Here is a 16,281-nt window from a genome sequence, read left to right on the forward strand (position 1 = left end):
CTGGGAAGCGCCGCCGGGCTCGGAGCGGTTCCAGGGCAGTAACTCCGCTGGGACCCGCCCTGCTAGGCGGCCGCCGGCGCCTGGGTTATTCCGGATTGCCCTTCCCGTGGCTGATAACCCGCAGCCGACTTTACTTGCCCGGAGGCATGGAAAAATCGGGGTGGGAGTTGCCCATCTCAGCCCTTCTAATAAAAGAGGGCGTGCGGCGGGGAATGTGCTACACCTACGCTGCCTCGGAGCTTAGACCAGGGGTGCGTGCTGAAGATGCCGTCCTTGCTTGTATTTCAGAGGTGAATTAGTGGCATGGATTCTTTAAGAGGGAAGAGATTTTTGTATTCCTGAATAGACAGAGAAACGAAGTAGTGCCTGGGGCTTGACAAAGACAATGCAGTAAGGAAGGTAAAGCAGTACTGCACCTCTTTGGGTGACATCGGTCAAGTTTTGACGAATCGCAGATGATCTGTAACAGCTTATCGACATTACTGATGTGAAATGGCCCATGGGTAGCAGTAGGGAGGAGGGGAGGTTCATCTTTGTTCTCGGGAGTCCATAGCTGTCTCTTGGAGGTGCTTTGTCTTACATGGAACCTGCCTGCACAAATGTGACATCTTCTGTCAGATCAAGTTTGTTGGGCCTGCTCTTCTTGCTCTCTCCCTAGTGATACAGCATCTGGCAGAGGTATGCCAGGGGCTCAAGCCAGGCAAAGTGTCCAGAGGAATAATGGTTTTATGTAAAGCGCAAGTAATGCCCTCAGCTACGAAGGCACTCAGGAAGAAACAGAAGAAAAAAAAAAGTGGGGGGGGGGAAGGACAGTGGTGTGGTGTGTGCTGTTTTGAGATGTGGATAGATATTTTTTCAGTGGCGGACTGTAGGGTTTTTTAATTATGAACATTAACGCTTCAGGCCCACTATATTTTTGTGGCGACAGTGGTGGTGAGGGCTGGCTGGAAGCTTTTAACCGGTTCATCAGATTCGATGCTAATTGGCAGAGACACTCAGCAGTAAAGGATGGTGACCCCTGCATGGAAAAATCGTTGCTTTCAGCCCACCCTGTAAAAATCCACTAAATATTTCCCAGCTGGGAACTGGTCCCATGACTGGAAGAGTTACCATTTGCTGGCACAGTTCGCGTTTCTTCCAAGTTGATGAACCAGGGGATCGGGCAGGGGAACAAAAAAGGTTGTTTTTCCTCTAAGGCGTGAATATAAAAATAGGTACAGCACAGGGAGATCCACTAATCCTGGAAGCTTGAGGAACAAACTGCGAGACTTCCTCGGTTATTTTACAGATTGATTTTTTTTTTTTTTTTTTTTTTTAAATCCAGAGGTGGCTGCAACCCACTGGCAATGCTGAGGATGACCCTGTCCTCTGTTTAGTCATTGATAGTTGGGAAAAAGGAGCTGGTACCCAGTGATGATTTTCAGCTCTGATGGATGTTTTTTCTACTGAACTCTGATTCTGTCCTTGCCCCCACAGCCTCCATACGAGGAATCTGAATCCTGGATGCATCATGTTTTCCAGATCTATGGGTTGCTTCTCTGATTTTTTTCTTTTTTTTTTAGATCTCAGTTGATACATATTTGAATAGCTTGTACTTGAAAGGAAGTTAGGAGGCTTTAGGAGTAATGATAGGGCGCAGTGGGACAGGTGCTTTTCAGTCTGATTTACATACTTGAAAACAACATTCTTATCACCAAAGATGCAAATAGATGCCTACTTACCTTAGACAATCTGGACTGCTAGAAATGTTCTTTAATTACAGATAACTAATACCGAGCACAGTCATTAACTTCCTTTGTCATGTGTCCACCACATCACAGATAAGTCTTTAATAAACTGTTTTAGCATGCTGGGTCCGTGCATTTTGCAGTCAGTCAGGTCAGCCTCTTGGTGTGGAAGACTTGTTTGCAGAAAATGAGCAGTGTTGTGCAGGCGTTATTGTTCTTCCACATGAGAAAAGAAGGATTGGTGTTAGAAACGTCAAGGATGTCATCCAGTGACTCAGTTACGTTTATCTTGCCTGATGAGGCACGTGCGAGGTAGTTAGGAGGAAGCCCTTCGCTTCTTTACCCCCGGAAAGGCGCTGACTGCCTGCTTTGCTGGGATCAGAGCTCCACCTCCTCTTTGTTCTGCCTTGCACAGGGGATGGGGGGAAGCTGGGGAGGTGGGGGAACCTGTTCCCCAGTGTTTGCGGGGGGCTGATGCTAGGGGCTGCCGCAGCTGTAGAGGCTACACCCCCGCTGCCCCTGCCTTAGGGCTAAAGGAGCTCCCCGGCTGATGGACCACGCCATGCATCTCTGCAAGGAAGCCTGTCCCGCAGCGCTGGACATGACTCTGTTCTTCACCTTGGGTGTGCTGGCACCAATGATTTAAAAACTGCTGACAGAAATAAGTGGGAAAATTACCATCTAATAAATTTCACTTTCTGTGTATTAAAAAATTACGTGATAGGAGCAGCCTGAAGTATACCGGTAAAGTTCGTTCTTTGCAAGGCAGTTTCATAAAATCACTGAAAGTGTACACCAAAACACAATTAAAATCTGTGTTGTAAATTACTGTTTCTTGTTTGGAATCAAACCAAGATTAGACTTGATCCCTTCTCAGCTTATTTTTACTAAAAAGGATTTCACTGCTGATTTGATGGGGTTGGTTTTTGGCAAGACAAATGGGAATGAATTGTTCGTAGGTGTGGGTGTAGAAATCCACAGAAGTATTTTCTTGGAACAGTAATACTGAGAAAGGAAATGGAGAAGTAGTAGAAAACTATATACCTTGAAGAAAGATGTGAGGGAGAAAAGTGATGTATCTGCCAATATGGAAAGGAAGTACTGAAGACGTTGAAGAATGCATACTTTAGAACCTGTAGCTGATTTTATTCCTTTGTTGTGAAGTAGGTTAACTAAAGGGAATATACTAGGACCTCTTCTAGCTTTTTGGCGCGTGGGATTGAGAAGTCAGAGTAGTGCAGTCGTGCAAAATGACTAGCTATACCTGGCAGGATATTGCAGGGCTTGGCCGTTGGGTGCAAAGTTCTTGGAGTTTCCTAGAAAGGAATTTACCACAGTAATCCAAAATATGAATGCAGCCACCAGCTCAGCAGAATGCATACTTAATGGTGGATTAGAAGGTTTTGCTTTGCTTTTGAAGGCTTGCTTATGTTTTGCGATATCCCAAATACACTGTTTGTGATTTTTATAAAAGGCAAATGATGGAAAATGTTTTTTTCTTTTCTAAAATTGTACAAGAGTTTTATGTTGTGCAAGTTAAATCACTGTATTTTATTTACCAGGCTCTCGACTCACGTAGTTCTGTGACTCCTGTGATACCTCAGAGCCATAGAGGATGTTGGTGTTCAGACATACAGTTGGGTTATCCTGTGTTAGCTTGGCTGTAGAAACTCTTTTCGCAAGACTTGCTTTTAAAGCTTTGTGCTCTCACAGATTTAGCTGATATGTGCCCTGCCCTTCTGCTGGAGGCCACCGTTCCTACAGCAGAATGAAAACTGTTCCTATGTCTCAGCTACCGTACCTCAGTCTGGCATGTTAATTTAAGCCATCAGGTAAAGGTGTATTTTGTGCTGATAGTGGCAACAGGCAGCAGCAGTGGCTGAGCTGAAGGGAGATTTGGCCCTTTATAGGAGGAGGTGATTTTGGAAAAGCGGGGGCAGAAGGAAAGACAGTTGAATGAGTTCTTAAAGCATAGTAGAAGAGTGGACACATCATATTAAAGTGTCCACCCAGACAATTCACTGATGTCTGACAGTGATGAGTAATGGATGTCTGGTAAGGATCACTGCACGGTGATCCTACTGCTTCCAGCCCCCCAACAGCTTCCCCTTCAAGGACTTCCTAAGCTTGAGCCGTTAATATTCATGCAACAATCCTCGACTGGCTTCTCTTCTGCCACCTTGTTGCTCTTTGAACCTATGTAAATTCTTGAAGTCCATAGCATCCAATACTGAGTCAGGTTCAGAAACCAATTTGTCTGCTGCTTCCTCCCCTCTCCCTTGGAAGAGACATGAACAGTCATTTGCATTCTTAGCACTACTTCTGACTGTATGGACCTGTGTCATATATCCTCTCTCTTAGTCACCCTTTTCCAGGATGAAGAATCCTTTGGGGGTTCAAACAGCTAAGAGGTGCTGATGTCATAGCTGTTCGCTCAGTGGATGTGATTCGGAGCTCTTAGCTTCATTACCTTTTAATGCAAACTCATTTCACTTGGCTCGTACAAACGCAAGACAACTCTGAAAGAATGTGGGTGTGCAGCTACAGCAATTCAGCTTCTCAAGCAGCATTGTTTTCGCTGTGGCCAATGCACAATTAAAAACTGCAGACACAATCCTTCAAGTAAGTAGAATAAGGGGTGGCATGTGAAATTTCAGTTGGACTGAAAAAAAATTATAATAATTTGGGAGCCTTACCTGAGAAGAAAACCAGGGTAAGTACAAAGAACCAGGGTGATGAAGAAAGAAAGGCATATATTGACCTGGAAGAGAGCATGTTATGCTATTGATTTGTGTTTTAAAGATAATTTAAACATGACAACCCACTGATTATTAAGTGGTTCTATAAATACACTCAGGAGTTCCTTGGAGTATTTATGCTTGTATCTGTTGACCAAAGCTAAACGCGGGGTCTGACTCTCTTCCTGCTGCCTGTTATATTCTGTACTGTCACATATGGCTAAAATTATTTATGAGAGCTTTTCTAATTTAATAAGAAGAAAATAGACACCTAATCTCACCTTCCTCCTCTTGAATGGATTGCAGGCCAGAGCTCTGTTTCATCAGTGATTCAAGGTAGTGCCAGAACTGGACTTCACTTCTCTGAAGTGCGTTACCATTACACAGAACATTTTTCTGCAGTGGAGTCGTAAGCTGTAGCTGTTTGGGATGGGATTTGTGTTCTTCTAGAGACTGCAAATATCTGTAGATACCACTTCTTACCATCAGCATGACAAGTAGTTTAAAAATTTTTTTCTTTCCTGCTTTTAGGTTTTTTTCCCCATTATCATCTTCAAGTTCTCTAAGGTGAATGCTGCGAATCCGTTACTTTCGTGTGGAAGCTGTTGACTTAAACAGGGCTATTTATTTGCTTAAAAGTAGGCTTGTGCTCGGATGCATTGCTGAGCTCAGGGAGACCAAAGTGTTCTGTAAACTAATCCTTACAACGTCTCTGTGAGGCTAGTGACTGCTTTTTTTTCTCATGTTACAGGCTTGGGGCCCAAATAAGCTGTGACTCACGCAGCAAGCTAATGGCAGATGCGTGATTAAAATGCAAGTTTCCACTCTTGATCTCTTATGCTAGTTATTAAATCTTCCATTTCTGAAAATGAGAGAAACTGTAAAAGTTACTCCATTCATGTTGCCTTATTTCAGCACACGTGCTGTATTTCCTGGTGTGCTCTCTTGGATCCTCTGTATTTAAGTCATTGCTAGGTTCACTTGTATGCAAAGAAACAAGTGGTTTCTGAATAATTTCCTCCAGCAGAACGTGTTGTTGTTTTAACAATGAATGAAAAACAGAAGAGTTCCCCTATTTGTAAGTGACTTATAAAGAATAACTGTGTCAAAAAGAAACAAAGGGGGGAAAAAACTGAAGTCAGTGGAAGTGTTGGGCATCATTTTAGATACACAGACCACAGTGCCGTGCTGTGGCTTCTGGCTTATGTTTCTTTGTTTCAGTGGGCAAGATCTGAAGATGTTACAAACCTATTGGAGCAGACTGAAAATAGCAGTGTATGGGTCACTTAGGAACACTTGAATTGCTTGTAGGATAATGTCTGGTGACCAGGAACTGGAAAAGACAAGCACGTCCCTACAGTTTCTGCAGTAAGGTGCATCTCTGTGGAAGAATTACAAAAATCCCTAAATTCTGTACGTGAACTTTCTAGGAAGTTAGATGTTTCATCTGCTGCGTCAAATGCTTTCCTGACTATCACGTGAGTGAGGCCAAGCGATGGCTGCAGAGCTCATTCCCACAAATGGTGGGTGAAGGTGGGTGAAGAGCCCAGTTCTCATTGCAGAGGGGAACCATTTTTCTTGTACAAATAACCCACTTTGCCTCTGATCTTTCAGCCTCATCCTTAATGGAGATCTACCAAACACCTTCAGAAGAGGGTAGGAACTAAATTCATGGCTCACCTGCGTGCTGTAAGCCATGAACCCAAGAGTGGTTTTGCTTGGCATGCTGTAATTTCATACACAGACAAACTCATATTCCACAGGCTATAAATTACCCATCTCCTTACCTCAGGAAGCAATCTTCTCACCATCCTCCCCCAGCGTCCTTTCAAATCTATAGATAATAACTAAATTGTTTTGCGTATCACCTGAACATACTCATATATAGGTTTGAAGTTTGCTTCTGACCTGGAGAGAGACTTGTGTGCTCAAAAGATTTCATTAGACCAGCTGATGAAGACTGTTTCTACCTTCTCTTATTCTGTAAATATTATGCATGCTTGCACTTCTGTCGCTTGATCAGCAGTACTTTGGAAGGACTTGTTTTAGGAGATGTGGTCCTCAGCTTGAGTAGTTTCCAGTGGTTGCGTATCATGCAATCTTGTGCGTTTTCTGTGTGCCAAAAAATTCAGTAAAAATTAATAGTTGCTACACAGGAAATTTAGATAATCTGATGCAGTATAAATTATTTTGGACAAAGTTTTGTAACTCTTACTGTGTTGTGGTCTCTGTTTCTCACTGACTGTTGGTGTTTGTCCTCTGATTTTCTTCTGAAACTGCTGGGCAAGGGAGAAGGCTCAGTGGTGGCACGCAGCAAACAGTGTTTGTCATAGAAGATGTCTAGAGTTTTTGCACTTCCTTAAGCTGGGATTTTTCAGGCTGTTACAAACATTGTTGTGATTTCCAAAACTTACTTAACTGTGTTAATGGGTTTTACTGTGCACGTATTCTTTCCAGCTCTTGCACACACGGGTGGAAAAGTAGGTTCCTACAAGCATGCTGCCTATTATTGTAGTGAATAGGTGTAACTTCAAAACAAGGCAGTGGAAAAAAAAAATGTGGGACCAGATAGGAAAGCATGTAGGTACCCCATGTGTCTAGTGGGAACTATTAATTTTCTTAATAGTGAGGTTAGGATTTGTTGAACTGAGTGAGGACTTCTAAGGCACTTGAAACATTGTCCTGAAATTAAGATCTTCGTCGTAGTTGACCAGCTTGGAAGCTTGTGAAGGTGTGCATGCCATACTTCAGGAGTTTGCTTTATACTGCTTTCTGTTCAGTAATTGTAGCTACTTAGGAGCTTTCTAGTACTGACTTCTTGTCCCTTTCCCTTTTCTCGTGTTTCCCACTGGCCTTTGATCTCTTACCAGACAAGTGCCTGTGCCAGGAAAGCAGCAGTAACCAATGTGGAATGTATTGCGTGGGGAAATATTTTTCTTGATGTGTGTGGCTTTCCCCCACCCTTCCTCAGTCTTTTCCTTAATGTGCATTATATACCCAGAGATTAAACAGTGTGGTAATAGGTCAGCACTGCAGCTGGTGGTGTTCGATAGCACAGAGCAACAGAAGTGGGGTTTCTTCTAGTTCCTCTTTTGTTTTAAGACCTGTGAACAGTGCATCCTCAAAATATGCTTTAAGGGAGGCATTAATTTCTTTGCACTGTATGGAGGTGAGTGTACTTCATTTACAAAGTTTTGAGGAGGTGCAAGGGTGCGGGAGTCTTCTAGCGCGCTTGACATGTTTTGTTACAGTAAGCGTTTGACAGCAGAAGAGTGTGAAATGTCTTGGTGTGTTTCTCATGGTTTGGGTGGCGTCAGGTGATATTTTGAATTACCTCGTGAAAGAATCCAGTTCCTTTCCAGGAAGCAAGCCCCGAATCAAGTCACAGATAAGCAGCATGCTGCTTGCTTCTGAGTGCATGCTCGTGTCTCAGGGGGGGTTCAGATGCTGTCCCTTGGTTGTGCAGGGCATATGTTTCTAGTTTCTGCCAGTGTGGAACAGTGTGGGCTTGTATGAGTGTGTAGTAGTGGCACAAGATAGAAGTGGTGAAGGAATACGTGAGGAGACTGGAGATAGGTGTTGCAGCTTGTTCAGTTGTTCGTTGCTGTCTGCCTGCTGGGGTTGGCTGTTTGCAGAGCTCAGATGCTCTGCTGGCAGAGCCAGACTTGCAGGTAATCACTGTTTTTACTTAGATACTGTGCAAAATAAACTTTTTTTTTTTTAAGCTGGTTTAAGCTGAGTTGGCTGATGTGATGAGAAGCGTGTGCTTGCTTATGTTGTAGGAAGGAGTGCATAGCAGAAATCTGGGTTGTGTGGAGCAGCACTACTCTTGCAGATGAGTGACATGCAAATAGCATAGCCTTCCAGCAGAGGGGTGGTAACAAGTACCTGGTAAGCTGAAGCATCTGAGATGCTGTAGCCGAATCACTGCATTGGAAGCTTCCCCGGTGCTGGTGAGCTGGAAGGACAGACTTATGTGTGGCCCTGACTAAAAAGTGTGGTGATCATGCATATGAAAATGCTGCATAATACCCTGTTGAAGGCTGAAGGGCGAGAAGTTGGGGAATACTGAGATAGCAGCCTGCATGAATGGCATGGCAAATAACAGATTGGTACAGATCGAATTCTGTATAACTCTGTTAGGTAATTGGCTGTATATTGTGCAGAAACTTGACTCTTACTGAAATCACTCTGAAGCAAGCTGCAAAGCAAAATACTGCATCACACTCTATACTACAGTACAGTTGTAAAAGTGGTGGTGTTCTTGTCTAGGACTGCACCATCAGGAGGAGATGCCCAGATCATGGGCTCCTTTAGGAGACCTCCTACTTCCATGGGTTTAGGAGATCCTGATCACAGGAGCCAGTCCTCCCTGGTGTTTTTAATTGCAAATGGTCTCCTGGGGCCTTTGATCACAAGGGGTTTTGCCTTTTTTTTTTTTTTTAAAGGAGCATGGCATAAGCACAGGTCAAATGCAAATGGCAAACCTTGGGTGGAGACAGAAAAAGCATTACATGGAAAAAATCAGGTGCATGTGCACTTGCAAGGAAATGTGGTATTTAAACAGTTCAAATAGATTCTGCTCCTGCTTTTTACTCAAACTGTATTTGTGCAGCCAAATAACCGCACTCTCTAGGGTGTAATTGGCCATTACAGCCATTACTACACTTGCATTTGTGTGGTGCTATCTGAAGACTTCCACCAAGTGGAAATCAGTAATTTGAATCAGATTATCAATATGTCTTAATTTTAAGGAAAAGACAGTAGCTGTTCTAGAGGATAGAAAAGATCTTTCTTTCAGCTAGAGAATTTAAAATAACACAGGAAGAGGGAAGGAAGTGTTGAAATGGTTACTCCTGTTGTAATGGAAAACTATATAGTAAATCTTTTGATTGTGCTAAGTATCTCCTTATGGCTTTGTTTCATTGTTTTTATTTTGTAGTGGGTGAGACAGTGATGCTGCAGTCTGTTTTCCACCCGTCCTTGGGGTGACCCATGTTTGCACTTGAGTGGGACAGTTGGAAAACTACAGTTTGCAGAATGAGGCTTGCAAACAAGGCAGGATGCTTTGTACAAAACAAAATATGCTTGAAATATGACACAAGTGTCTGTTGTAATGACTTTTTTTTTTCTTTTAAAGGGCTAGCAGTACTTCAAGAGGCCTTAGTAGGCAAAATTGTGGTAAAATTATTTTGTAAAAGTAAGTTAAGTTTTGCATAACCATTCTGGATATAGTTGATATAGCTGAGCAATTAACAAACATTAACTCATTGTATCATGTTATAATGAACACTCTGTAGTCATTTTGTCAGTGTGATAGATAAATGCCATATCTGAAAACTTCTTAACCACATTTAAGGTGGAGGTCACACCATAAAAAAAAAAAAAGAAATCTCAGTGAAGGATCAGATTTCTTCAACTTTTTAATCAAAAAGATACTTCAGTATTTGTTTCAACTAGACATAAATACTGCCTTTCAATCAGTTGAAAAGCTCCTTCTCTACTCGGCTTTTAACACCACTTCTAAAGCATAAAAATGATTGAGTTTTCGCTGCTGAAAGACGACTAGTGGAGTGTAAAAGCACGTGTGGTGAAAGCAAGCTGTTCCACAGTGCTCGTAGTGCATTGAGCAGTTAAGTTTGAGAGCAGAGCAAAGGATTAGGTTTGGGAAATTGTTTCTCAAAGAACAGAAAGGAGAATGGTGAAATCAATTTGCTGCAGCAAACAGGTGCGAGAAACACTGCTGGAGGACTTGGCATCATTTTTGCGCTCTGGGATGGACACTCCTGTTAATGTTTCAGTGCCTTTATTGTCACTGTGCGTACATCTGGAGATGCATTGTCTCCCATGAAAGGGTAATCCAGCCTGTTCAATAATAATAACTCTTTTGCGGTTGAAACAGTGAACTATCAGATTTTGCAGCATGTCAGACAAAAGGCTCCTTTGCTACTTCTCAGAATAAGATTACAGTTGTCACGTTTCTCCTTCACCAGCGTGCCTGGCACTTCAGAGTATAGCTCAGGCTTCCCTTTGTTAATGGAAGAGAAAGAGGATCTCCATGCCCTTCTGTTATTGGTAGTTTTTATTTTCATAATTCATTTTGCTATTTAATACACATGACATATGCCTAAATCCCCTTCAGGATTTAGTTTAGAAAGTTAAGTTTCAGTTAACTGAAATTTGAGCAGCCTTCTCAAAAAAAATCCCATCCCTAGGAAATGTTAATTAAAAAAAAAAAATCATGCCAGCTTTGTGAATACTCTGTATAATACAATACAGTTGACCAGAAAGCCTGAGAAAACACTCAAATGCAGCTTTGCGTCTCTTAAAGCGAACCAGAAGAACGTGGTAGGTTAGAACTGCTGGCGAGGATGGGCCAGCCAGTGATGGTTTTGGTAGGCTTTCCTCATTGGCTCCTTCAGAAAAAAGATGGGAACAATACTCGTAACTGAAGTAAAAGTAGCACTCGCTTCTGGGCAATAGGTGCAAAGATCTGGAGCGGTCATGTTGGTTCCAGGCTTTGTGTCCAAACCCAGGCGTCTCTGCAACGAGAAAATTCACGAGGTTTGCTGAATGAGATGCAGCTGACTTTCTTGCAGGAGCTTTCCTGATGAACCTTTACTAGCAGCTGAATCCTGCCGTGAGTAAATTGAGTTTGCAGGCTCTCTATGCCTCAGCTAATTAAAAGTGCTGCCTCAGTTGCATCAGTGTGAATATAAATAAAACTGTGTTTGTTATCTTGAGTATTAAATTTAAATGCTTTTTACTGCTTCCAGTGTGGAAGGAAGGCTTGTCTCTTTCAGCTTCTTTTCCGTAAAGGAAAACAGTGAGGAGTTTGTTCAGCTTCTGCGTGCAGAAGAAATACATTTCAGCATTCTTTGCATAACTGTGGGGAAGAAGGGGTTGCTAGCTTTCTCATTGTTCAGCTTGCGTCTTGATTGCATGATACAAGTTAACTGTGAAAACACGCAGTGAAAAATACCTGGTGGAACTACAAAGAAATAGCCTGTGCTGCACTGTGTTCCCATACCAGATGCTTTTGAGCTTAATTTTGTTGAAGATTACATTTATGTACTCCACGGCTCTGAGGTGTTATGCCATGGCAAATAACCAGTAGCAATGGAGAGACGGATGCTTTGTAAATAGCCACGGTTTCAGTGGCTGTTCTTAAGAAGGCATGTGGCCTAAACCGGCTTTTTTTGTTAGTTTCTTTTTTTTTTTTTTAATGTATTGTACTTTGTATTCTGAAAGCCTGTCTCTTATTTTTTCCCCTGTGCGTGTGTGTGTGCGTGTTCCAGTGACTTTATAACATGCAAGACGCTCATGCCAGGGGGAGCTCCCCTGCTTTCCTCCAGCCACAGAATGGGAGCAGTCACAGGTCTTCAGGGTACGTCCCAGGGAGAATTGCCCCTCTCCGTCCCCCGCCGCCTTCACAGAGCCATGCTGCAGCCGAATTTACCTCTGCACGACAAGAAGCCCGGACAAGACTCCCATCCTTACCAGTGGATCAGCACCGCCGTCAGGCAGAAGCCACCAGGCATAAAAATACTCTAATTTGTTTTGCCATTTCTAGCCTTTCACTTTTTGTTGCACTGGGGATTTTTTTGGGAATAGCTTCAAAATATGCTCCAGATGGTAAGTTCTTTTGCAAACAAAATCATCCTGTATGTTACAGTCCCTGTGAACATAATTTTGAATAGTTCAGTGTCAGGATTAGTGTTAAAAGTTAAGTGCAAAAATGTGACGCTCACTGCAGTGTTTAGGGGCCAAGATCAGCTCCCTTTTCTGTTATCAGTGTCATTTTTATATGTTTTTACTCTGAATGATTTGGTTTACTTACATGCAGCAAAAAGGCTTAGCAGTAAAAAAAGACTGCTGGTGAGGGGGAAAGAAGCATGAATGTTGTACAAGTGTAATTATTTTTGTCTGCAGAAGAAGCTGTCTGATATGTTCACAAATGGCAGTCAAAATGAAATCATGTCTGTTAAAGCAGTAACTAAGGAAGGTACTAAAAGAGCGTTCAAGTAAAAACATTAGAAATGCTGTGAGAATTTATACCAGCAGTATGTGTTTGCTTTGTTTATATACAAATTGGGCAGGGACCTTTCTGATCCATTAGCCCTGACTTTTTTTTTCAGCTCATCTTAGAAAACTGGGCAACTTTCATGGAATTTGGAAAACCTCCCAAATGTGTCAGTGGTTATAAAGCATGAACAGGTGCTGTGATGAACCGCTGATCACTAAATATACATCCCTCTGGCCAAATACTGCTAGGAGTTGCTATGAGGTGCAGTCGCTTGAGGTTGGTAGTACAGTTTGGAGCATAAGTTGTTTTGTTGTGTGGTTTTTGGGTTTTTTGGGGCGTTTTGTTGTTTTGGTTTTTTTTTAAGGAAGAAGTCAGGTTTCTAAAAGTTAAACAGGGTTTTGAATTGAAACTGTTGGATATTGTAATGCGACAGACTTGGACTCCTCAGTGGCTTTTGGCATAGTAACTCGAGATTCAGTTTCCAGAGTCAATGCAACACAGGCCAAAAAGTTAGATAATCAGTTGAAGATTTCAGATTACAGTACAAAATGAATGCACACGTCTAACCAGAGCGCTCTTGGTGGTGGCTTGCTGAGGTCTCTTCTTGGGTGAAGGTACTGAGTTTTCCTAATAATTATGAAGTAAAACAAAATAAAACAAAAAACTGAGGGAGTAGCAAACAGAAAGCTATTGCTATGTTGTGGTCCAGATCACTGGTAACAGGGGCGCATGTGTGCGGTAAGTGCATTGGTTACAGCCAAGTTCAAGAGAAGTAACTTAGCCAAGTTGACTCCAGGAAGTACTTTTGGGGGGTGGAATTTTCTGCTTTGATACCAAGACTTTAACATTTCATTAACTAAGAGTCATAGATTTTGATGATGGGTTTAGTAGAAGTGGGGTGTAATCGTGTGCTGTGGGATACATAAAATAATAGTCCCTTTATGCTTTAAAAGCTGATAATGTGAAGGAGATGGCTTGCCTTTTTTAAAAATGTGAGTGGTTTTGGAATGATTGTGCTTTATCCACAGTAGCTCATTCCAGAGGTATTGAGTTGTGCAGATTTTCTTTGGACTGAATGCATGGGCAGCACGTGGTTGATGGATCACGGGGGATACTGAGGAAGTTGCAGGAAGAGTTGCTGTGGTTTAGTAGATGGGATTTTTTTTTCCCCTATGGTAATGACTTACATAAAGGCTAGGAAGTAGCCCTAGGTCATGACTGCTTTCCTTCAACATCCCACTGCTTCTTCATGGAAGTCCAGGCCAATGTTCAGCATTAATTGTTGTTGCATTGTGTCTTTCTGAAGTTTCCTGGCATTATCTTTTAAAAAAACCCAAGATGCACCCATAGAATCCTTTGGAAACCCTGACACAAGAGAAACTCCTACAGGCACCAAGGAAATTCTAATCTTGCAGTATTGCTGTTGCAGCAATAACTCCCCAAAAGTTTCCCAGCAGGTTGAAATGTTAATACACTCAGCTCCAACCTAGCACATGCCCATACTGCAGCCAACGACACCAGTTCCAGTTAGGTGTGTTCTTCTTAGAGGCTAATTGGAAATCCATATTGTCAGTACTCTTAATGGATGTTTAAAAGGCAGTGGAGGGAATGTGAGACTTAGTAGTAATTGTGTGTAAATCCTAAACCTCCGGCATACCTTCCCCAAAGGGAAAATGATACTTGTCTGCATTTCTGTTCCTGCCTGTCAGCTGGTTTCTTTTTTCCTCCTTGCTTTTATCTTCCTGTCATCATCTTTTTTTCTAAGGAGTCCTGAATGCTGGAGATCAGGGAGAGCACTGGAAATGCAATTTCCTTCCCCATTTCCAGGGGCTAGTGCTGCAGGGTCAGGATGACAAGCTGGGGAGGTTTTCAGGGAAAAGTTCTGCTTGGACTTTGCAGCTCTCAGCTGGAGCTTGCCCAGGGTAAACAGGATCCTCAGAAAACTTAGCTGCCAAACTGTGATAAACTTCTGCTGAGCATAATATAACACTGATAACTTTTTCCCAGAGGCCTTAAAAACTCCAGACTTGGTGGCTAAGCAGGTAGAAAGGAACTATTTAACTACATCTTGAGAACCGTTTCCTGCCTTTTCTCCTGCCAAATTTCATATCCTTGCTCCAGCACATGGAAGGTTCTAGAATGATTCTTTTTTTTTTTTTTGGCAGGCTGGGTTTGGGTTTTTTTGGTGTTGTGTTTTGGTTTTTTTTTTTTTTTTAATCCACCATTTGCAAAAATACCACTTCCTCCCTCCCTCCCCCCCCCAACTCTATTAAAAGCAGCTAAACCTTAAGGAGAGCTGACCCATTTTTATAAAAATGCTCTGAAGCAGAGGCTTGACTTGAAAAATTTTCAACATGAGTGGTTAAGTTTGGATGGCCTAATGTTTTCTGGTCTATGCTTCGGTTTTCATTTAACCTTAACTATAGAGACAATGACTGGGCTCTGTAAAATCTAATCAGCAATTTTGGAGGTGATGTATGGTGAAGTACTAAATATTTTGTTTTCCTGCATCCCAGTACAATTGCTAAGGGAGAATTTTAAAATACTTTTGCTGAGCACACCTGATCTGCTTGGCAAAAAGTTGATCCACGGTGTTTCAGAAGCGTGCTTGTATTACAGGAGTGCCTGTTTCCGATGATGATGGCTTCCTTGCTGGATTGTAATGTACAATAGATTTTAAATTGGTTTGTTTTTTTTTTTTAGTTGTTGTACTAGATCCCTTCTTTCTGAATCGATTGGACTTGATGACCTTAAAGGTCTTTTCCAACTTAAACGATTATATGATTCTAAGAGAAAAACTTACAGTTACTAGATCTTCTCTTCTGTGAATCACGCTAAGCAGAAATCATCAGGTTGCTGACTCATGGTTTCCTCACATCGCCCTTTGCTGCCAGCCAGGAAATACGTGTTTCTTCACAGCGCTCATGTGTGTGGTATCTGGGGAAAGGGGTTTAGTGACTCTGCATGAGTCAGGCAATAGCCTTGCATTTATTTGGTGAGTGCTCAGCAGTCTTGCTGATGGCAATGCTTCTTGCTTTTTGGCTTTTCCCTCGTGTGTTGTATTTCATTTTCTGAATGCTGTCTTCTTAGGATCCCCCCAAAAGATTTTCTTCTGTTTTTATTTTTCTCTTACCACTTGGATGCCTTTTGCCCTTACACAATTCTGCTAATTTTTTTCCCACTGGTAGTCAAATCTTGGTTTATGTGGGTTTCCTGAGTTGGAAAGGATTTGATATGTGGGCAGTAACACCAAAGGAAAAACATTTCTGTCAGCAAAACTAAGGCTGGCTTGTGTTAAACTCATGGATAGGTTTTGCTTTCTTTAGATTTTGCAAGAACGGGCTATGGCTAATAGCTTTTTGCCCCCAAAGTTGTGTGGGTGTTTTTCTCCAGAAGATAATGTATGAAAAGGCTATTTTGACTGTTATTCTCAGTTGGGCTGCTAACCTGTTTAGTTTGGCACCTTTTTGGTTGTCTTTTGCTTAAGAAAAATATTTTCAGTCTGTCTTTTCTTTTGGTAAGAAAATCCAAGGAATATACTTCCCGTTTCTGTTTTTGTAGTATGTCTGTGATGCTGAGTTACTCAGCTGCTTAATATGCTAAAGATGTGCACGTCGCAAATACTATATTGCTGTAACTTCATCCAAAATCACACAACCCTGTCACTTATTGCTGCTGCTTCTCCTTTTCTGGCCTCGTAGTGCAGCGCTACTGCCTCTGTGGTGCCAGACCTTCAGCAGGGTTTCAGCGAGGATTGCATTTGTCTCTGCTCTCGCGTGGTTTGTAGCCT

General features: G+C 42.2%; 1 protein-coding gene across 3 annotated transcripts in view; it reads left to right on the forward strand.

Annotated features, from left to right (window-relative positions):
* The window catches only part of CEMIP2 (cell migration inducing hyaluronidase 2), a 50,086-nt gene that overhangs the window by 1,321 nt on the left and 32,484 nt on the right, over positions 1-16,281 (forward strand). Inside the window, exons 1-2 of one of the 3 annotated variants that reach the window (XM_035891726.1) lie at positions 11,094-11,105; positions 11,764-12,100. In XM_035891726.1, the coding sequence (XP_035747619.1) occupies positions 11,776-12,100 (325 nt within the window). In that variant the 5' untranslated portion in view covers positions 11,094-11,105; positions 11,764-11,775. Of the gene's footprint in view, positions 1-11,093; positions 11,106-11,747; positions 12,101-16,281 lie in introns of those variants that run through there. The other 2 variants (XM_009636130.2, XM_035891727.1) reach the window with 2 other exon arrangements.

This window comes from Egretta garzetta, unplaced genomic scaffold (assembly GCF_000687185.1).
Source record: "Egretta garzetta isolate BGI_Z169 unplaced genomic scaffold, ASM68718v1 scaffold353, whole genome shotgun sequence".
Classification (NCBI taxonomy): domain Eukaryota; kingdom Metazoa; phylum Chordata; class Aves; order Pelecaniformes; family Ardeidae; genus Egretta; species Egretta garzetta.